A 23,885-nucleotide genomic window follows, 5' to 3' on the forward strand; every position below is an offset into this window, starting at 1 on the left:
GAGCACAAAATGACCTAGTTGGAAGGGACTTCACAATACAGAACATGGAATGTCAGATTAGGGAGCAGGCTTAGAACATAGAACACGGAATGTCAGAGCAAAACAAGGGTGCTAGACTCACAGACCCATAGGATGTGAGGGCTAGAAGGGAAATCTGAGAGTGTCTAGATGGGGGACTGAGGCCAAGGCCTCCCGGCTCCCAAGCCAGGGCTCTCTCTCTTATACTGCACACTTACAAAATGCTTTATCACTGGCAATTACATTCTCTTTCCCTCTTCCAAGGAAACAGGGGCTCTGCTGGGGTCATGAGCAACAATATCCTTCACAGCAGCCATGATCCTACTTTAAGTGAGAAGCAGAGACTGAGAAAGAGCCACAAGGGACACACACACACACACACACACACTCTCTCTTAGTCATACACAATGGCAGATGCAAACTAACTCACATACACATGTTCAAGCTTACTCTGATACATATATACTTTTTTATTTGGGGGGAGGTAATTAGAGTTAAGTGACTTGCCCAGGGTCACACAGCTAGTAAGTATCTGAGGCTGGATTTGAACTCAGGTCCTCCTGATTTTAGAGCTGGTCCTCTATCTACTGTACCTCCTAGCTACCTCTCTCATACCATGAAGCCAACAGTCTATAACTTACCTTCAACCTTCAGGGCATCTTTGGCATGGCCAATGGCCTCCCAGGGTGAGGGGATGTCAAGAAAGACAGCATCGGCCACATGGGACACACCAAAGCCATTCTTACACACATCCTGGTTCCTCACGGTCACCCACTGATCCACTCGGTGCTCCCGGAACTCTTCCTCTGCCTTCTGCGCTCGCTGCTGATGAAACTCCACGGTGTGGAGATGCCCAGTGGGAGCCACTGTTCGGATAATGGCATGAGATAGGGAGCCGCTCCCTGTACCTGAGACAGACAGAGCAGGAAGCCAGTCAGACTTCATTCATTTGGTGGTTACTGGGAGCTGCCATGGGGCCAGACATGCATTCTTTTCTTTTTCTTTAACAGATTCACATTCTCTCCTTTCCATCTCCTCAATCAAGAAAAAAAAAAATAAGTCCTGGAATAAACAAGAATAGTCAAGCTAAAAAATTCCTGCACTACGTCTAAAAATAGTGGCTATGTCCAAAAATATAAGTCTCAGTTTGTACTTTGAGCTCATCAGCTCTCTACTGGGAGGTAGGCAGCATGGTTCATCATGAGTCTCCTGTAGCTGGTCATCCCACTGATCGGAGTCCCTGAGACTTTCAAAGTTGACTATCTTTATAATATTGCTGTTACTGTGTAATTTATTCTCCTGGTTCTGCTCTACCTCACTCTGCATCAGCTCATACAAGTCTTCCCAGGTTTCTCCGAAACCATCTCCTTCATCATTTCTTACAGCACAATAGCATTCTATTACATTCATATGCCGTAACTTATTCAGCTACTGCTGAACAGACCCCCCTCTTCGGTTTCCAATTTTTTCCCACTGCAAACAAAGCTGCTATAAATATTTTTGTACACATGGGTCCTCTTTCTCTGATCTCTTTGGGGTGTAGACCGAGTAGTGGTATTGCTGGGCCAAAGGGTATGCACAGTTTAATCACTTTTTGGGAACAGTTCCAAATGACTTTCTAGAATGACTGGCCCCATTCACACCAGTCACAATTTCTTATCAGGAGTCTTTGAGAGAAAGTAAGTAACCTTTAGCTTTGCTCTGGCACTGCTGTGAAATTCTGAAGGACAGACTGTGGCATACAGGAAAGGGCCTTGGACAGTGAGAGTCTGCTGATCCGGGCTCTAGATTGGTATGAGACCAGTCAATCATTCTCAAATGTGAGGAAGGCACATTCAATTGTTTATATTTAGCAGCATAACTGAGAAATTCTCACAAGAATGCAAGGGTAAAATTCCCAGTAATTCCCAGGCCAATCCCTCCAACATATCAAGCCCAGGTAGTTCACGGCATGCCTTTTGAGAACTACCCATATAACGAGGACAATAACCCCTGGCCCATCTCCTTCTCTGAGCTACAGTGAGATAGAAAAGAGGAAAAACTTCATAAACATGAAGATATCTTGTAAACTGTAAAGCACCACCCACATGTGAACACTTAATTGGGATTGAAGATCTATTCAACTGGTAGTTCTCTTTTCTACAAAAAAGCTTTGTCCTCACAAAAAGCCTGGGAGATGGGTGTTATAAGGATTAGTAATCCATTTAAACATTTTATTTTTTATTTTAATTTTTAATTTATGGAATAAAAAAAGTATTTCCACAACCTAGTACGATAAAAAAAAGATGACTACCCATAAAACTGCAATGATTACTTCATTTTACAGAGTCTCAGAGAGTCTGAGTGACTTGCCCAGGGTCGCACAGCTATTAAATGACAAAGCCAGCCCTCAATCCTAGGTCTTCTGATTTCTCTCATGGCTTTTTTCCACCATGTTACACTTTTTCTTTTAAATCCAATTTATGTCTATTATCTATTAAGCATCTTCTATGATAATAACTACAGTGGAAATTCCAGGATAGGTAATAAAACTAATAATAACAGTCCAAAGCTCTATTAGCACTTAAAGGTTTACAAATTGGTATCTTCACAACGCCTCTGTTGAGGGAGGTAGGACAAGTTATGATTCCCCTTTTACAGATGAAGACTGAGGTTCAGAAACAGCATCTAAGGTCATACTGCTAGTTAAATGTCAGTACTGAAACTTTCTGAAAGAGGAAAAAAACAGGCAGGGAACTGTTATTCCCTACTATTATACCTTTTTACTATATACTGTTATACCCTACTAAGTCCTGTCTTATCCTCTATCCCCCAGAAAAACTTTTTGGAAATAAGGTTTTCTTTTTTCCTCCTCTAAAACAAAATTCAATTTAAAAACACTGATTAAAGAAAAAGCTACCACAGAGCAGTGATGTGAGGAGAGTCAAGTTCACAAGCAAGATTCAAGCCTACATTACATGCCAAGCACTATGGGATACAAAGGAAAAAAACAAATAAACAAACCCTCCCCTGCTCTCAAGGAGATCACAGCCTAACAGGAAAATGACACACAGATGACTAGAGGAACAAGCCACAGATAGATTGGAGATGATCAACAGAGGGAAGGCACTAGAATTACGGGGAATCAGGAAGGCTTCCCGTAGAAAGAGAGATTTTAACTGGGACTTGAAAGAAGCCAGGAGGCAGAGATGAGGGGGGAGAGAGTTGTAAGCACTGGGAATGGCCAGGAAAAATGCCCAGAATCAGAACAGAGAGTGTTTCATGTGAGGAACACCAACAGGCCAGTGTCCTTGGGGATAAGTATGATGTAAGAAAATTGCAAAGAAGGGAGTGATCAGATTAGGAAGGGCTCTGGAAACCAAACAGAAGGTTCTGCTTGACTGGATACTGAAAGTGATAGGGAGCATTGGAGTTTACTGAACAGAGGTGTAACATGGTCAGATCAATTTGACAGCTGAGTGGCAGATGGATGGCAACGGGGAGAGACCTGAGGCAAGCAGACCAACCAGAAGGGCACTGGATCTGCAGCCCGAATCTCTAGATTTGAATCTTTGCTCCGAGTGACTTTAGGCAAAGTTCTTAACCTCTCTGTGCCTCAGTTTCTCCATCTTCTAAATGAAGGACTCCATCCTTCTCCAAGTTTTCTTCCCATTCTAAATCTGATGAGGTATAACATAAAGGAAGGCTTTATATGAGGCTGCCTTAAGTATGTCTAAGAACTCTTCTAGTTCTGAAACCTAAGAAACTAGAAACTGTGTGAATTCCACTGCTTGGAGGCAGATGTGGGGTATATTGGAGCCACATCAGAAAGTCTAGTAAGTACAGATATGAATGGGGAGGTGAGTGAGGCAGGGTGAGGAGAGAACAGTGCCAAGGGATATATTGAGGCCCACAGAGCTCCCAGACCTGGGTCAATGTGGGATGGACAGGGGACAGTGTAGGTTAGTGGAAAAGCCTCCCCCCACCCCTCCACTGATCTCTGCCAGTTGAAGTTTGCCTCCCAGCCTCCTCTCCCAGCAGGCCCTCCCCCCAGCAGAAGGAGAGACAGATGGAACTGGAAGACACAAGGAGCTGGGGGAGGGGTGGCAGTGACGATGGCATCACAGGGAGAAGTCTGCTGTGTGTTGGGGGAACGGGAGGGGGAAGACAGGGCAGAATTTCCCCACTCTCCACAACGGGGGCTGGGACTGAAATTCCAACCCAGGTTCCCAGCTTTGTATTAGGGCTACTCAAGGAACAAAAGAGCAGGTCTTGAGTTTCATCTCGTTTTACCCCTCAGCCAAGGCCAGAAGGATTGATCTCTGGAGGGGGTCAACAAGTACATTATCAGAGAGCAGGTGGAAGTTGCCAGCAGAATGGCCTCTCTGATGTCTAACACCAAGGGAGAGCATTTTTAAAGGCTTTGATAATCTCTGAGCTGGAAGGGACCTCAAAGGCCATCTCTTTCAAAATGAACAAGAATCCTCTCTAAACAAAAAAAAATCCAAGAAAAGTGGTTGTCTTTGCTTACACCCCTCTACCAATGATGGCCAACATGCAAGCTACTCACCTCCTCTCAAGGCAGCCTCTTTCACTCCAGGATCTTGCCAATTATTAGAAAGTCTGTCCTGACAAGCGGGCTAAATCTGTCCTTTGGCACTTTTTGCCCTGGACTCCTCATCCGACCCCAGGGCTACACAGAGACGGGCTAATCCCTGTCCCCCAAGGCTGCCCACCCTGGGGAAGATACTTTCACTGTTCTTTCAAGGGCTTTCCCTGGTGCTTTGTACTTTAAAAAAAAAAAAAAAGGCTACATGGCACAGTTCACAAACAATCCAGAAATGAACACTCGTCCAAACTTCTAAATACATGGTGACATATTTAACAAATAGGCACTGCATATGCATATGTCATATCGGTACACATACATACACTAGATATATAGGTGTGTGAATATACACTGTACAGGTAATGTATACATGCATCAGATGTATATATTATGTATATGAGCATATGTATGTGTGATGCCCATATCCATGCATTATATGCACATGGATCATGGATCCTGTGCTAGTCATTTTGCAAAGTTCTCGCAGGTGGCCAATAAAGAAACGAAAGGCAAGATTGATTCTGACCTTTGGGGATCCTTTTGGATCCTGACTCACCAACATGTTAGTTAATTCTTCTAGCTTTGTGGCATCTGTGAATCTGATACTCTTGCACCTGATACCACTACCTAAGACAAGGCCAAGGTTAGACATCTGAGGCACTGGACTAAAGAACTCCTTTCAAACAGATCCAGTACTAAGGATCACTTAGGTCAGCCCTTTCAACCCATTCCAATCTCCCTAAATGTACCATCATCTAACCAGCCTCTGTCCATCTCATCTAGAAAGATGACAAGTGAGGTTTTGTCAAACACTTTTCTGAAATCCAGCCCAACTATATCTTATCCAGCATCCCCATGTCTGGTCTAGTAACTCAATTTTTAAAAAAAGGGAAATGGGTTTAGTTTGGTATGACCCGCTCTTGATTAAACCACACTCTTGTGATCCCCAATTTTGCATTTATATCGATCTGGAATGACAGTGTGGGATGGTAGATTGGCAGCAGACCTCAAAGTGATGAAGACATGAGTTCAACTCTCACCTCCACCTTCTGCATAAGTTTCTAGGGCAAGAAGGGTAGGATTGAAACAAGCATTTATATAGTGCCCACTATGTAGCGCAAAGCTTACAAATTTTCTCTCTTTTGATTTGACCCCAGACAACTCAAGTACAGTTGTGGATCTGTAACAGTGAAGGGAATTTACTCACTGAGAGTTCTCTACACAGTGAAATCATAGATCCAGATTTCCCCTCGTCCCCCAAAGAAAGAAAAATGTTCCCTCAATGTGATCCTTGCAGTGTGCCTAGGATGTAGGCTGTACAGACATTACCAACCCTATCTTACAAACCGGAAACTGAGGTTCATAGACAAGCAACCTGCTCAAGGCCACAAAGAAATCAATGGGTCAGGATTCAAGCCCAGGTCTGCTGATTCTAAGTTCAGCACTCACCGCACAGGTTAGCTGGCACAGTGGATAGAGTGCTGGGCCTGGAGTCAGGAAGACCTGAGTTCAAATGTGACTTCATATACTTATTAGCTGTGTGACCTTGGGCAACTCACTTCACCCTGTTTGCCTCAGTTTCCTCATCTGTAAAATGAGCTGGAGAAGGAAATGACAAACCACTGCAGTATCTCTGCCAAGAAAACCCCACATGGGGTCACGAAAGGTCAGACATACTCACAGTCTCATAGGAAGAATTACATAAGGACAATGAAAGATCACTAATTCAGTTCCATATCACTAGAAACTAGAGAAATGCAAATGAAAACAACTCTGAGATAGGTACCTTGTACCTATCAGATTTTTGCTAACAGGCCAGAAAAGGAAAATGACAAAAGGTGGAGGGGATGTGGAAAAATAGGGACACCGATGCACTGCAATCTAGTCCAGCCATTCTGGGGAAAAATTTGGAACTATGCCCACTAGTACTATAAAACCTTGCATAGCCTTTGACCCAGAAATACCATTCTAGGTCTTTACCCCAAAGAGATCAGAGAACAAGAAAAAGGACCTATGTGCACAAAAATATTTATAGCAGCTCTTTCTGTGGTGGCAAAGAGGTAGAAACTGAGGGGATGCCCATCCATCGAGGAATAGTGGAACAAATTGTGGTGTATGGTTCTGATGGAAAATTGTGCTAAAAGAAATGACAAGACGGGTGATTTAAAAAAAACCTGGGAAGACTCTGAACTGATACAAAGCAAAGTGAGCAGAACCAGAAGAACATATACATAGTAACAGCTGTATTGTAAAGATGATCAACTGCAAATCAACTGTGAAAGTCTCAGCTACAATACAATTCCTAACAATTCCAGAGGTCCCATTGAGAACAATGCTATCCACCTCTAGATGGAGAACTGATGACACCAAGTACAAACTGAAGCATATTTTTCTTCACTTAAAATTTTTTTTTCCTTTCTTTTTTCTTTTGCAACATGGCTAATAAGGAAATATGTTTTGCACAACTTCACATGTATAATGGGTATATTTCTTGCCTTCTCAATGGGCGGAGGAGGAACTGAAGGGTGGGAAAGAATTTGGAACTCAAAATTTAAAAATGAATGTTTAAAATGTAAAAATAATTAAGTTTAAAAAAGACAACTTCTAAAGAAAATCAAGACACATTTTCAAATGCTCCTTAATAGCTCTGATATGATGTGCATTCCAAGGTGTACAAGCTACATCTTCCATTCATGCATTATGAACTAAGTGGAAGAGTACACAGTATGTTTAAGGGAAGAAGGTAAATCCAAGTTGGCTATGGCAGAGAGTACATGATATCAACCCATTCAACTCAATGAGCCGGGCATTTATTAAGCTCCTACTATATGCCAAACACTGTGCTAGGCATTATGTCAAGCCACTTTAACAAATATTATCTCATCTGATCTTCATAACCCTGTCAGGTCGGTACTGTTCATTATCCCCATTTTAGAGGTGAGGAAACCGAGGCAGACAGTGGTTAAGTGAATTACTCAGTCACACAACTAGCAAGCAAGTATCTGAGGCTGGATTTGAACTCAGGACTTTCCCAACGTAGGCCCAGCACTCTATCTACTGAGTTACTAAGCTGCCTCAGTGAGGATGGTGGTTATGTGAAAAGAGACTGGCAAGTGTAAAATTAGTGGAGGGGGAAGAATAGGGAAGATGTTGGCATCAAGTCTGGGGTGACATCCTCCATGAAGCCCTTCCTGCTCATTCCAGTCTCTTACAATCCATTTCTCTGAAATCTTACAGCATCTCCTCCCTGGACAACGCAATCTAGGGACTGGTACTAGTCTATCCATTATCTTGTTTTCTCACTCTCTATCAACTCACTAACAACAATGAAAGTTAGAGTATACGAGGGCATTCTCTTCCAACAACCTTGTGAGGAAGGCAGTGAAAAGTTATTATTATCCCCATTTTATAGATAAGGAAACTGAGGCTTGGAGAATTGAAGCAATTTTCCCCAAGTCACAGAACTTGTCAGAGCCAGCCAGGACTCCAACCCAGTGTGAAACAGTGAAAAGAACCTTGGCTTTGGGAGCAAGATCCCCTGGGTGGGACTCTGGTCTGTCACTTCTGGCTCTCTGGTTCTTCAGTTATAAAATAAAGGAGTTAAGACTGGCTGGCCTCCAAGGTCCCTTTATAAGCCCTAAAATGACAATCCAACAGTCTCCGACTACAACTAAGATTGCTACCTTTGTTCCAAATGTCACCTTGGAAACCCTCTGAGGGCAGGGTGGGTCTGATACTTCCTGGTAAACAGATCAAGATTGAGCACAGTGTAGAACTGGTAAATAAATGTCTGGAGATGGATTAACAATGCCACTTGGCAATCTGAAGGGGGCTTGTAATTAAAAAAAAAAAATTATTCTATGCATTCCGTCATCAAATCAACACTATGACTGCTTCTGGGAAAAAAATGTCAATCAACTGTTTTACTCCCCATCTCTGTGACTCCCTCAACCAAAATACCCTTTGCCTGGGTTCTCTCCCCCTTTACCTCCTCTCCACTTCCCTCTTTTTATTCTCCCTTCTTCTCTTCTCCCCTTCCACTCTCCTTTCCTTTTTTCTTTCTTTCTTTCTCCCCCAACATCCCTCTGTGGCCCCCCCCCCCCCATCTCCAGCCAGGCAAATAGGCAAAACAGGAGTCACCATACTCAGTTTACAGAGAGGAATCAAACTCAGCTGCAGGAAGGAGAGAGCTTGAGCAGGGTCACACCTGGGGCAACAGGGCTGGAATGATGAGAAGAACCTGCCTCTCCTTGACTACTAGAGGTCAGAGCTCTTTTCACTGGTACTGGGGTCCCTGTAAATGGAGATGACCCAGGAATTCTACCATAGACCCTGTAGTGATTATTGGTCTGAATTATGCCTCGTGGCTACATTGGCAGGTTCTGGAGACCAGGCAGGTTACAGCCTGTTCCCTTCATGCAGCATGGAGGCAAAAGGACTTGGGTTTGAGTCCAGCCTCTGTTCTCTATAAGAACATTCGATATGGAATGAGGACCTGAGTTCAAATCTTCCTTCTGCCTTATGGATATCAGTTTACTCATCTGTTAACATTAGGGGATTGGACGAGACTAGAATCAGAGGAGGCAAACCTAATCAATTCTACAGATTCAGCAGATCTCAACCAAACTACCAAGAAAGCCGGATAAAGTAACAACAAAAATTCATTTGAAAAATCAAAAGGTCTACAACAGAAGTGCCTCAAGGCCACAGGTTCTCCACCCTTGGTCTAGGAAATAATTTAGAATTTTAAAAAAGTAGGAATAAAGGGGGAAGTAGCATTTCTGGATACTTCCTAGCTGTGTGACCCTCAACAAGTCATTTTAAACTTCTATTAGTCAATTCCCTGGAGAAGGAAATGGCAAACCGTTGCAGTATCTCTGCCAAGAAAATGCCATAGACAACAGGAGGTCAGAAGAGTCAGACACAACTGAACCGCGAGAACGAGAGTGCCAGGCATTGTGCTAAGGACGGAGTCAGAAAAAGAGGCACAAGACAGTCCCTGCCCTTGGGGAGATTACAATCCAATGGGTATGGTGGGAGGTGGGGAAAAGTCCACCACAATACAATTTTTCCAAAGGAACCTTTTATCACCGGAAATCTCATTTTAGTGGAGATGGCTTCAGCGAGGCTGCTATAGTTTGCAAGTTGTCTCCCCATTAGACGAAGTTCCTTGAGGGCAGGAGCTATCTTTTGTCTCTTTTTGTATCCCTAGCTTTTAGCACAGAGCCTGGCAATAACGGGAGCTTAATAAATGTTTACTGACTGTTTGCAGACTAAATCAGGTATTATAAAAAACTATTTTGGGACTAGTTAAAAAGCAGAAAAGTGTATCAATGAAACAGACTAGATAAAAAAGAATGAGAAGCAATTAAGCTCAATAACCCAGCGTTCAATAAACCTAAGAACATAAATTACTCAAGAAGAATTTTTGGGAAAACTGAAAAGCAGCGTAGGTTGGTTTAGACCTAAATAACAGTAGTAAGGATAGCACTTATAAAGCTCCTACCATGTGCCAGGCACCGTGCTAAGCACTTTACAAACAGTACTTCATTTGAACCTCACAATTATTGTCGTGCTATTTATTCCCTTTTTATAATTGAGGAAACAGAGGCAGACAGAGGTTAAGTGACTTGTCCAAGGTCACAGAACTAGTGTCTGAGGCTTCATTTGAACTCAGGTCTCTCTGACACCAGGCCCAGCACTGTATCTAAAATCAAAATGAATAAGTGACCAGAATATTAAACATCACATCTTATAAAAAAAAAATTTGAAGAGAATCCAATCAGGGACCTTTCTTAGCTATGGCTATCAGGAGAATTCTTAATTAAACAAAAGACAGAGATAATCACAGAAGAAAGGCAAAATCGATCATTCTGACTACAATCAGTGCGATGAGGATAAAAACAGATGAGGCCAAATGGGAAAGAATCTTTACATCAAATATTGATATTTCTTATCCAAGATATATAAAGACACAAAAATATAACAAGTCATTTCCCAATGAATGAATGGTCAAAGAACATGAACAAAAAAATTTCAAAAGAATCATAAATTGTAAACAAATGGAAAAGGGTTTGGGGGGTTACGTTTGTTTTTTTTCCAAATCACATTTATTAAGTGCTTACCATGTGCCAAGCATTGGTTAAGTAAGGGCTGGGAGACATAAATAAAACATAAAGACAGTCCTTGCTCTCAAGGAGCGTACATTCTCACAGTGGGAGAAAACACTGAACTGAGGGATGGTTGGGGAGGAGGATTTTGGTTTGGAAAGGAACTTAGTTGAGAAGTGAAGTCATAGATCGGTGTAAAAGCAAGCACCCTGAAATATACGGGAGGGCCTGCTATCACAGGTTCTTTGATCTGCTTTGCTAAAAGGAAAGGCAACTTTTGAGGGGTCAAAAATCACTATTAGTCAAGAACAGGTATCATTCACTTAGTTCAGGGGAAAAAGTCAGCCCCCTGAACTTCAGAGAAATCGAAATCAGCAGACAGGCTTCCCACTGTCTGACATAAGCAGTACACACAGCACAGATCAAGAGACAGATCTAACGTCTGACCACTGCACACATATATGATTACCAGAGAGGGAAGCACCAGCATCTGGGTTTTCAAGGGGGGAGTGGGGCTGCTTAGTGGCCTCCCAGAGTCTCATCCGGCACACAGAAAGGAAGCCCAGAAGTAAAACTCAGAGTCTTTATACACTTCTTAGAGCCAGAGGGCATTACAACCCTTGAGAACCAGTGCCTCATAAACAAAAGGTGTGGGACTTCCTACAAATCTTCCCAAGCCCATTAACGTGTGTGGGAAGGATTAAAGAATCACATTATTCAATCAATCAGAGGCACTTGATTATACTAAAACAAAAACAGTAAAAGATTCTGCTTTGCTTGCCATAACAATAGAGAAGTAGACTGACATATCCTTTTCACCTGAAATAATGGGTCCTGGGGGCTATTCATCTGTCAGACCATCAGGCTCCAGGACAGGAGTTCAGAAGATGAAAGGATTAAGTCAGAGCAACTTAAGAGATTTTATCTCACATCAAACAAATTGGTGGAACCTGTCAAGATATTAGGAGACACCCTGTTTTCCAGCACTAAGGCCCAGCAAGCAGGCTGTACCCTGGGCTTGGCTTAACAACAATCCTTTGCACTCACTCTCTGGATGATCTCACCCTCAGGAAAAATCACATAATTACTATATTGCTTTGACCAGCAAGGGGTTCTCTGAGCTCAGACAAGCACTAGACAAACTTGGACAAGTTCTGGTCATGAAGCCCTGCTATGAATCAAACTTGTCTCATTTTGCAGTTACCCCCTCATTATAACGGCTACAGCTCACTGCCTAGCCATAGGGAGAAGTATTGAGAACTGCCTACACTAAAGTGGGTCCTTACCCCCCACTAGAGGTGGGGCTCCAGCACATGTCCTTGCTTGCAAGTTCTCCCTCACTTTAAAATTAAACTTGTTTGATTTCTGACTCTATCTCTAGCCTGCTTTGTTCAGGCCCCAGTCACCCACAGCAAGACACCACTTCTATCTGGTTGACAAACCATTCAGGAAACCAATTTGGCAGTATGCTATGAGAGTAACTAAAATGTCCACTCCCTTTGACCTAAGGATACAACTGCTAATTATATACCCTCCAAGGAGGTCAAATAAAGAAAGGTCTTACATACTCCAAAATATTTGGTAGCAGCACTTTGGATATTAGCCAATAATTAGAAACAAGGAAGATATCCATTGATTGGCAAATGGCTAAACAAATTGTGGTATGTAAATGTAATAGAATACAGGGTGTTTTAAGCTATTAAAGATTTAAACAGCAATACACTAAAACTTTTGGGAAACTCGATTATAGTGCTATAAAAAACAATGAAAATGACAAAAAAGCATGGGAAGACTTCTATGAACTAGTGCAAGGTGAACTAAACAGAGCTAAGAAAATATACACAACGGTAACAATGAAAATGGAATCAAAACAGCATGCTGTGAAATCAGAATGGGCCAGCATGATCTTAGGAATGAGACATAAGAATACACCTAATTCCCTTCTTTGGAGGATTTTTAGAATCAATCAATCAAAACCATTTATTAAGTGTCTACAATGTGGCAGGTAGGAGGCAGCTAGGTGGCTCAGTGGATAGAGCTCTGGGTCTAGAGTCAGGCAGAACAGAGTTCAAATCCACCCTCAGATACTTACTAGCTGTGTGACACTGGGCAAGTCACTTAAACCTCTGTGGGCCTCAATTCCCTGGAGAAGGAAATGGCAAAAAACGACTCCGGTATCTCTGCCTTGAGTCAAACAACAAACATTCTAGGCACTGTGCTAAGAGCTAAGGCTACAAAAAGACATAAAAGACAGTCTCTGCCTTCAAGGAGCTTACATCTAAGGGGGAAGTCAGCCCACCAAAAGATAAGTTCATCACCTGAAATTTCATCCTCTAGGAGAGGATAGGATTTAGCTTGTACACATTTCTTTGCAAACTGTCTTCCCCTTAAGAACGTAAGTTCCTTGAGAGCAGGTACAATCTTTTGCTTCTTTTTATACCCCTAGCACTTAACATAGTGCCAGGTAATAAAAGTGGCTTAATAAATATTCATAGACTATTGACTACATAAGGTACTGTATTGATTAGTTTGGCTAATGGTTTTTTCTTTCTTTTTTCATTCTTTGTTATAATGAATGAGTCTTTCTGAAGAAGAGTGATGAAAAATATATCAAAAAATTAGGGTGATGTAAAAATAAGACAAGAAATATATATTTTTTAACTATTACTGTTTTTCAGGCAGATCTGGGATTTTTTGTTCCCCTACTAAACAGAAGACACTCAGGAGTGTCAAAGGAGTGCTGAAGGCAATTCTTGTCTTCCAAATGCTCATAATGAACCTTGGAGAGAAGCAGGATTATAATCTTCATTATAAAGTAGAAAAACTGAGGCCTAGTGAAGGACATTAACTCCCAATTACACAATGAGTACCAGGCTAACCTGAGGGGAAGATCTACATCTGCAGACTGTCAGTCAAAATTGTTGTAGAGAAGGAAGATTCCCTCAGTTGTGACAAATGATTTAGGATCCATAATTGTAACATCAAAAGCTCCTAACATCAGTTTAAAAAAAAAAAATACAAGGCAGAGCTTCCCACAAGTGCTGGGTGACCCAGGGGCTGGGGCCCCTATCTGAACAAGCATTGTTCTAAGCCCTCATCACTATTCCAATCCCTCCCACTACTCAGTCACCCCTTTCTTCCTTCAAGGGCTTCAACTCCGAGAAGCCGGCTGAGTAGAAAGGGAAAAGCTCTCTGCTCTCCTTCCTTGAGTGACTAATTCCTCTTTTGAAATCCAGGTCCCAGTCTAGCTCAGAGTCAGGCAAGGCCAGTTTGGGCACAGGCTGCCCCGGAAGGATTGGCCTCCTCCATCATTTTAGTATGTATGTTTGGGCATCTTTATGCTGTAATGGAAACTGACCCAACATGGGAATCAGAAAATCTAGGTTAAAATCCCACCTGTGTCACTTCCCCTCTGTAGACCTCAGTTTCCCTAGCTGAAAAATGACAGGACTTACATTAGAAGATCTCTGTGGTCTTTTGTCAGTAGTGAGGATGTGACCGGGGAGTAAAGCTCTGTTCATTATTTGGAAACAGACCTGACCAAGTGGGAGGCCCTATGGCCATAGCCATTTTGCTGTGTGCTCACTGCCCATGGGAATCACAAAATTGGAGCTGGGAGGTCTCTTTTAATTCTGACATTCTGTGACAGCACCACAAGCTCACACTCAGGTTTTAACTGAATGACACCACAGGCCTGACTTCCCTCTCCACAAAATAGCTTGACTCTAATGAGGTATAGTGATGCTAGGGTAAAAAAAATATCTAGGCTGAGAGCTGAGATGTGGGTTCAAGTCTTGGCTCTGCACCTTACTTGCTGTGTGATCTTGGGCACATCACTTTCCCTCTGTGAGTTTCAGTTTCCTCTTTTTAAAAATTAGATGAGTGGATTAGATTATCTTTAAGGTCCCTTCCAAATATGGGGACAACCTACACTCCAGGGCTCCCTCCTGCCCTCACATTATATTAAATAAAGTATTTCCAGTGTTGACATTCTGTACTACTCTTTGACAAGGGAGAGACAGCCCTTCTACCCCATTAAAACCCTTTTTACTCTAAATTCGCTCTCTCCAACACACCACATTACAATCCTCAGCAGGAAAAGCAGGATGACAACAGACTTCCAACAAAGGGCCCATTCAATGCTCAGTCTCTAGCAAGGCCAAACCATCTTTTAAAGGGACAACTCCAGCTTAGCCATAGCCCCTCAGAGCAGAAAGGGATAAGCATCAGCAAAAAGCCCCAGCCCCTTAACTCTCATCACTAAGGTTTGCCCTACAGATAGTAGCAGTGCCTGCTCACTTGCATGTCACTGGGAAGCAAGGCTCTGTCCCTTATCTGCAAGCAGTAGGGCAAGGTCATCTTGCCACATGCTCACTGCCCAAGACAATCAGACAGATTGTAGCTGTTAGTGCCCTTAGAACACGAAATAGAGACCATCAGAGCTGGAAAAAGCTTTAGAAATCATATAGCCCAATCCCCTTATGTTACATTGGGAAAAAATGAGAAGAGACTTTCCCAAGGTCATGTAGTTGTCAGATTTCCTGACTCCAAATACAATGGGATTCTCCTTCTCTTCTCTTCTTTTCTCTCCTCTCCTCTCTCTTCATCTCCCCTTCCTTCCCTCTCTCTTTGCCCTCATTCCATGTATAGCCAAGGCTAGACTGTCTCCATGGTACTTAGTTACAGCTTTAGAGGGCTCCTATGCTAACCTGTACCTGAATAGTAGTCCCTGTCTCAGACATCTCCAACAAGCTGTCACCCAGACTCTGCTTGAAGAACTCTGATGATAGGGAGCTCACTACCCAGAATGGATGCATGATATAGTAGTGACGGGAGCCTTCAATTATGCAGACATGTGCTGGGGCTCTCTCTGCCAAAAGCAGAGGAGATGACACATTCTTGGCTTGACTTTGGAATTTCATTCTTCAAAAGATGGTGGAAACAATAAAAGAAACTGCTATTCTGGATCTGGTGTTAATGAACGATGAGAAAACTGGTTGCTGGAGTAGAAACAGAACCTTAGAGATAAGGGACTGTTTTGTCCTAGAATTTTTGAAAGAAAAGGCCTAGTCTGACAAGCACACTAGATCTGGGGAAAGCAAGTACCAAATGTTTTACAAAAAGATATGTAGGTAAAACATGTAGGATTATGAAGAAAATCAGCTATATCGAAATAGTTATCAAGATATAACATTTCTTTTAAAAAAATGTTCATGGGCCCCAGATGAAGAATGCCTGACCTGGTTCAACCTTCTCAATTTACAGGGAAATTAAAGTGATCTGACTTGCCCAAGGTTACATAGGTATAAAAGGACAGTCGGTGTTTCTATCTATGTAATTGAATTCCAAATGCATCAGAGAGGGCAAGAATGAAATTCTAAAGACACAAAGAGAAACAATTCTGATGAGGAACAATAGGGAGAGTGGTTTACAGAGACCAGTTGTGGGTAACAGATGACTTGCCCACCAACTTAAAAAAGATTGAGAAAAAGAGTATGTAACTGAGATTGACCATGAAAGCGCAGCATGGTAGTTGCAAGAATCCCAGTCAGGAACACTGAAGCTCAGAATGTGCAGAGGTTGGTGAGGAATGTTAAGGGCAGCATAGAGCTTTTATTCATTTCATGGTAGGGGAAAGGAGGAGGCTCAGATCACTGTCTGGGTTGAGAAAGCTCAACTCTTTTGTTCTATGTCTCTGTCAGACAATATTGAGACAGCCCCTAAGATGTCCTCAAGTGACCAAGCCCTGATGAAGTCCATCCCAAGAACTTGAAAGAAGCAATAGATACCCAGCAAAGCTGAGTATAATCTTGAATGAAAAATAAATGGACGTTTAACGACCTGAAAAACTTTCAGGTATTTGTGACAAAAAAATACCAGAACTCAAGAGAAAGTTCAACATATAAGATTCAGGAGAAACATGAGGTAAACATCAAAGACCAATCATAAGGGATGCAATAAGGTCAAACTGTTTACTTCTTATGTTATGAAAATGTTATCAGTACTCAAGACTGTCATCGTTATTTAGATAGTTTGAAAGAAAGGCTTGGGCTGAGCTGAGTAATATGGGTTGATTCTAAAAAACAAAACTCAGCAGGGAGAGGTAAGAAAGGAGCAATTATCTCTTACCAATGAAGCATGAAAGCAAGAACTGACATAGAAGAAGCAAGTGGAGGTTGGAAGGCTGGTTGGAACTTTACTCTCAACAGAACTGGGTTAAAGGGAGAACAACATATATGTCTAGAAGAGTGAAAATGTCTTCTAAATTTATAAAGAAATAAGAGGGCAGGGCAAGGGGACAGGATAAGGAAAGGACTTTTAGAACGGTGGGTAGATTAAGGAATAGGAGGATAAGGAAAGAGGATAAGGGAGGGACTCTTAAAAAAAAGGTGGGGTTAGGGAAATAATGGTTAGAAGTAAATCAGACCAAAAGAGAGAATAGAATAAATGGGGGGCAGGATAGGATGGAGGGAAATGTAGTTAGTCTTACACAACATGACTATTATGGAAGTCATTTGCAAAACTACACATATATAGCCTATATTGAATTGCTTGCCTTCTTAGTAGGGATGGGTGGGGAGGGAAGAAGTTGGAACTCAAAGTTTTAGGAACAAATGTTGAGAATTGTTCTTACATAGAACTGGGAAATAAGAAATACAGGTAATGGGGTATAGAAATTTATCTTGCCTTACAGGACAAGAGAGAAGATGGGGATAAGGGAAGGGAGGGGTGTTAGTCGTGAGGGCACATTGGTGGAAGGGGCAATCAGAATACAAGGCGTTTTGGGGTGTGAGGGGGGGAGTGATGGGGAGAAAATTTGGAACTCAAAATTTTGTGGAAATGCATGTTGAAAACTTAAAATAAATAAATAAATAAAACTTCCATTCTCACAGAGAAAAAAAAAAAAGAAGTAAATCAGACCAACCATTTTTTTCCCAATCATTTTGGAAAGTAATCTGCAAATACCCCCGAAGAGTTATTAAACTGCCTATATCCTTTGACTCAGTAATACCATATTAGATCTGTTTCCTAAGATGATTAGGGAAAAATGAAAAAAAAACCCTATATGTTCTTCTCTTTGTGGTGGCAAAGAACTGGAAATTGAGAGGATGCCCATCAATTGGGGAATGAATGGTATATGTTGTGGTTGTGGTATAAGACTATGAAGGAATACTATTGTGCTGTAAAAAATGATGAGCTCATTGATTTTAGAAAAACATGGAAAGCCTTGCATGAAATAATGAAGAGTGAAATGGGCAGAACCAAGAGAACAGCGTACACAGTAACAGCAATACTGTTTTAAGAACAACTTGGAGTAACTAAGTTATTGTGAGTATTTAAAATACCCAGATTAACTACAGAGGACCCATGAAAATGCTACCTGCTTCCAGAGGAAGAACTGATAAATACAAGTGCGTATAATATGGTTTTACACACACACACACACACACACACACACACACACACACACACACACACACACACACACATTTGTGTCCAACGGTAGCCATCTCTAGAGCAAGGGAGGAGGAAGGGAAAAAAACTGTAAAAAGTACACAGAAGAGAAGGAAAGAAAATGTAGGAGGAAGCATATAAAGTAGAGTATCTTTGAAAACAACGAGCAGTGATTTTCTATAGTTTTTCAAAAAAGTAAATAGTGTGAAATGTAAATTCATGGCTTTATAGTGAATTCTCTTTTTAGGCTGCACTGTGTGTACGTGGGAATTATCTCTTTTTTTCCCCTCCAAGTTCAAAATGAATAAAAAAATTGATTCCTGGGCCATTGTCAATGATCTTGGAAAAGTCATGGACAAGAGGAACAGTAAAGAGCTAGAGAAGGACAAATGTCTGAATTTTTAAAAAAGCAACCAAAAAATCTCAAAAATCCAAAGAGTAAAATCTGCACCTTAACAGGCTGGAGATCTTGACTTCAATTCCTGGCAAAATCTAGAACACATGAGTAAAGGGATATTTGATGTAATCTAGAAAGAAAAGTGAATGGGTCATGCCAGGCTAACCTCATTCCTAGACCTGCCAAAGGAAAGACCAGGACAGTGTTGCTGATATAGTTAATCTAGACTTCCATAAAGCATTTGACAGCTTCTGATGACATCTTTGTGAACAAAATGGAGAGATGGGCTAATAAGTAAGAGTAAAGTTTGGTGAATTCAGGACTCCTTGAATGGCTATACCTGGAGGAATGATTAATAGCTTGATGTCAACTTGGAGATGTCTATATCTGAGTGTCCTTATGAAGCCATCCTTAGTCCTGTAGTGTTCAATATTTTATCAAGGATTTGGATGAAGGCGAAGATGCTACAATGCTTATCAAGTCTGGAGATGACAAAGCCAGGAGGCATAGCAAACAGGTTATATGATGGAGTCAGCATGCAAAAAGAGCTCTATAGATTAAGATGTTGTGACAATAAAATTACATTTTACACAGATACATGTCAAGGTCAAAATACCAACTTCCCAAATGCAGAACTGGCCAGAACTGGCCAGACAGGAGTCCCTATGAAAGAAAGATCTGCTGATTTTAGTGGATCACAAGCTCATGGAATCTATAATTATTATACAGTAGCACCAAGGAGGCATAGGGGTCCAGAACATGAAAAGTAACGGACCCACTATATTCTCCCCAGGTTAGAGTTCCATTCTGGATGCTACAGTTTGAGAACAACTTGGACAAGCTAGAGTGGATCCAGAGAAGGGTGATCAGTGGGGAAACGCAAGACCATGCCAAGCTCAGTTGGCTGAGCTGTTTAATTGGTGGATGAGTAAGTGAAAACTCCCATAATCCACCCTCTAATCTAGCTGACCATAGTTTCACATTATACAGTTCTCCACTAGGACAGCAGGGCCTCTTCTCCCCCACCCTAGCTATTTATATCTCTTTCTGTAGTAACAAGACAGAAATCAATCCTACTTCATTTTTTGATCATTCTTAGCATTCCTCAATCAATACTACTCATCAAATGAGGTCTACCATTGCTTCTGGAAAGGGCCAATGATCTACTGCCCTATGGCTCCAATTACCCTGTGCTGCCCAGGGTAAAACTCCCTTCCCTGGCCAACATTCTTCTACATGTGCTAATTGAGTGTAATTGAATATAAGACCCAGATCATTTTTATATTTGTATTTCCGGTATATAATAGGCCCTTAATAATTGTCTGCCCCCTCCTTGTCTTCTCTATCTCTTTTCCATATCTCTTTCCTTCCCTATCTCCTTTTCATTTCTTCTGTTTCCTCTACATCTCTCTCATCCCTTCTGTCTACTCTCCCCCCACTTTCTTTCTATTTTTTCTCCATCTCTCTCTAATTCCTTTTGTCTTGTCTTCTCCATTTCCCCTCCTTTCATAATTTCCTTACTCATGGCTGAATTAAGGAGGATGAACTAGATTTAATGAAACAAGTATTTATTAAGCACGACCAGTCAGCGGAGAATCACAAAGACATAAATGAAACATTCCCTGACCTCACGGAGTTCCATTCTATTGCAGGGACAACAAATTCACTGAAACAACACCTACGCTCAGATGATTTGCTCAACTGAGCCCAAAAGACCAGGGAGGATCTCAATATCCAGCATCTTAAAAACATCAACATCTTTAAAATAGTGATTAACTACTACTCCTACCTTGTGTCCCATCCCCCCACAGGATTACTGTGAAAATCAAATGAGGTGGTAGATAGAAATATGCTTTACAGATGATTAAACATTATGTTCACATACTAGAATATCAAAAAATATCATTATTATCAGGTCCATGAAGCCCACACCAATCATAGATTAGGAAAAGAGACAGATGGAAGCTCCAACAGAGGTCTGGCAGGCAGCCAGGCCTGGACTGATGCAGGGTAGAATGAGAGAACACCAATCCTCATCCATTCTCCCATCCACCCCCCAGGATGGGGAAGGGGGTCTAGGAACATTTCAGGAAACATAGTTCCCACCCAGAGTCCCAAAAAGTCCTGGGAGAAATGACAGGGTGGGGACAACAGTTTCCTGATAGTTTACAGAGAGGAAAACTGAGGCCTATAAAATAAAAATAACTTGCTCCAGGTTACAGAACATATCAGTCAGTGTCAAAGACCCGGTTCTCCTGATTCCCAGGCTAGGGAGCTTTTAATTAATACATTCGTCTTTCTCTTTGTTTAGTGAAATGACCTGTAAAAAATACTCACTCACTAGGCAGAAATAGTGGGAACACCGAGGAAAAAACAGGAGATGACTCGTTCTAATCAGGCTTCCTGGGGGCAGAAAAATAGGCTCAGATTTCTGGAATGTCTCCAGGAAGTAGAGAAAGAGCTGGGCAGCCCACCCTCCTGCCAAGCAGGAGTTGGCACTTTTTTACTCATTCATTCACTGGAGTCCTGGAATCTCAGAGTTAGAAGGATCACAGATTATGAGCTGGAAGGAATCTTATGAGATCATCTAGCTGTATCTTCTCAGTTTATATATATGGGAATGGAGTCCCAAAAAAGGAGAAATTACATACCAAGGGTCACCCATGCCCTACTCCAGAAACTGAAGAAGGCATCCTGAGTAATGACAAAAGCCCGTATCTGGAGTCAAAGAACCTAGTTTCACTATTTACTGCCAGTATAACCTGAGTTCTCTTAGTGAAAGCCTGTATTTTCTCACCACCATATCTTTGTAGATGGTACAATGGGTAAAGTGTTGGACCTGGAGTGAGGGAAACGAGTTCAAATCTGGCATCAGATGCTGCCTTGATACCATGGGCAAGTCACTCAACCTCTGTCTGCCTCAGTTTCCCCAACTGTAAAATGATAATAATAACTGCACCAACCTCACAGGGCTGTTGTGAAGATCAAATGAGCTAATGTTTATTTTTATTTATTTATTTTTTAATTAGCCTGCAAACTCCTTGAGGGTAGAGATTGTCTTTTACCTTTCTTTATATCCCCAGCACTTAGAATAGTGCCTGGTAGGAAGCAGGTACTTAATAATGCTTATTGACTATCTAATTCTTCTACATTGAGAAGGTCTTTCCTTCTCTTCTTCTGTCAGTTAAATTCGAAAATCTTACACTGCCAGGCTGGGAGTGAGAAGAACCTGAGTAAAATCCAGCCTCTGACGCTTAATGGCTATGTGACCCTGGGCAAATCACTTAACCTCAACTGCCTCAAGAAAGTAAACTAAAATAAAAAGAAATAAATTCTAAACCCTTATTTAAAGCCCAACTGAAATTCCAGAGGAACCTTCCCTCCCTGGTCTGTAATGGGTTTCCTCTTTGGACTTCATTGTACTTTTTTTTACCTTGTTAATGTACCTGTGATCCTGTGTTACGGGTCTTTTCCCCTTAATAGACTGTAAACTCTGGTATCCTGCATTATCGAAACTCTGATTTCCTTCAGATAAATACATGTCTGTTAAATTAAAATGAAGGTCTGTTCTAGCTGTAAACCTATGACCTAACCTGATCTAATTCCTTCATTTAACATGTGGGAAAACAGAGGCCTAAGAATGGAGGCTAGGGAAATTTTTCTTTTTGGAAAAAAGACTTCTCTGTAAGGGTAAGCCAATTCCAATTTACAAAATTTGCTGACATACCATTCCAGTGAAAATCGACCTCACCCTTCCCAGTGTTAGGCTCACCTGATTCACAGACAATGGAGCCAGGCTTCAGTTCCAGCATCATGGTGATGATGGAGATGTCTGTGGAGTAGAGGATCTGGGTCCGGTGTGGGAGATTCAGGGTCCAGAGCTCAGGGGTAGGGTGGAGCACGTATACCCAGCCCCCCTTGCTGCAGGTCACCCGGGAGCCAAAGGGTTGGCCAATGAGATGAGCTGAGTGACGGATTACACCATACTTGGTCTGGGTCTGAGCTCCACGCTGGACGTGCACAGGGAACATGGAACCATGGCCCAAGAAAATGATGGCGGTATCCCCTTCTTTGATGAGCTCTTTGTACTCAACGAAACTCATGGTGGAGGCCTCTCCCCAAGCCCTTCTGGAAAGAAAGAACAAAGTCATGTAAATATAGAAGTTTGTGCCTGGCAGGACCAAAACCACAAGTTCCAGTTCAGAGAAAGGACATAGTTCTTGGCTTCCAGTGGAAGGCTCTATCATAAATAACATAAAATCTATCAAAACCTCCATTTTCTAGCTCAATGGTCACCTCATCCAACAATAAGAATAGTAATAAACCTTCCATGAATAGAACCCTTAAACTTTTAAAAAATGCCTTCTTCCCATGGACCCAGAGAGGCAGGTCATACAAGTATCATCATTCCCATTTTGATGATATGGAGACTGAGATTTTCACAGCTCCTAAGTGTGGAGTCTTTCCTGATTCTCCAACTGCCTCATAACACTGCCCACCCCCGAGATAAGGTCTTTCCTCTTCAGATCCCAAAGAACACTTGCTCTACATCTTTCCAATGCACTTAACATGCATCATTTTGTATTACAATACTCTATGTTAATGTTCACTAGATTGATTGTGAATTGCAAGAGTGCAGAGCCTGGTTCTTATTCCTTTGCCCCTACCCATCTCCCCAAATCCAGTGATTCCAAGTGCAAGGCCAAGGAAACAACGCAGACAAGGCCGAGTAACTGGGATGAGGAGGTAGGGGCTGAACCAATATTGATCTGAGACATCATGGTGAAGCAGAGTAGTCAGGGCAGACTTTATGATGGAGGTGTACCAGAGCTGGGCCTTGGAGAACTGGGTTGATTTAGAGATGTGGAAGGGGAGCAAAGAATCCAGTTGGCAAATATGGACTGAAGCTCAGGAGAGAGATGAAGGCTAGATATGTAGATTTAAGAATCGTTTTCATAGAGAAGATACATCCCCGTCTCCCTTAATTCTAGAGCATTTCCTCTGTGGAGTATCTCCAATTTATACGGTACGTAGATTATTTATTTGCATGTTATCTTTTCCCATTAGACTCTGAGCTCAAGGAACTGTCTTTTGCTTTCTTCGTATCACCAATACTTAGCAAGGAACCTAGCACATAGTAAGAACTTAATAGGTGTTTATTGACTGACTATATAAAGCAGACATTCAATTCAAACATTTATTAAACAGCTAGAATGTACAAGGTACCGTGCTAGATGCTAGGGCCTCAAAGACTGACAGAACTAAAATATTTTCTGCTTTCAAAGGACTTAGATTCTAGTGGCGGCCTGGAAGGCAA

General features: G+C 41.8%; 1 protein-coding gene across 2 annotated transcripts in view; it reads right to left on the reverse strand.

Annotated features, from left to right (window-relative positions):
- The window catches only part of TRMT61A (tRNA methyltransferase 61A), a 106,829-nt gene that overhangs the window by 79,679 nt on the left and 3,265 nt on the right, over positions 1–23,885 (reverse strand). For both annotated transcript variants that reach the window (XM_072630126.1, XM_072630125.1), the window contains exons 2-3: positions 22,341–22,696; positions 660–926 (exon numbers count right to left, since the gene is read on the reverse strand). In XM_072630126.1, coding sequence (XP_072486227.1) covers positions 660–926; positions 22,341–22,696 — 623 coding nt within the window. The remainder of the gene's footprint in view (positions 1–659; positions 927–22,340; positions 22,697–23,885) is intronic.

This window comes from Notamacropus eugenii, chromosome 1 (genome assembly GCF_028372415.1).
Source record: "Notamacropus eugenii isolate mMacEug1 chromosome 1, mMacEug1.pri_v2, whole genome shotgun sequence".
In the NCBI taxonomy this organism is placed as follows: Eukaryota; Metazoa; Chordata; class Mammalia; order Diprotodontia; family Macropodidae; genus Notamacropus; species Notamacropus eugenii.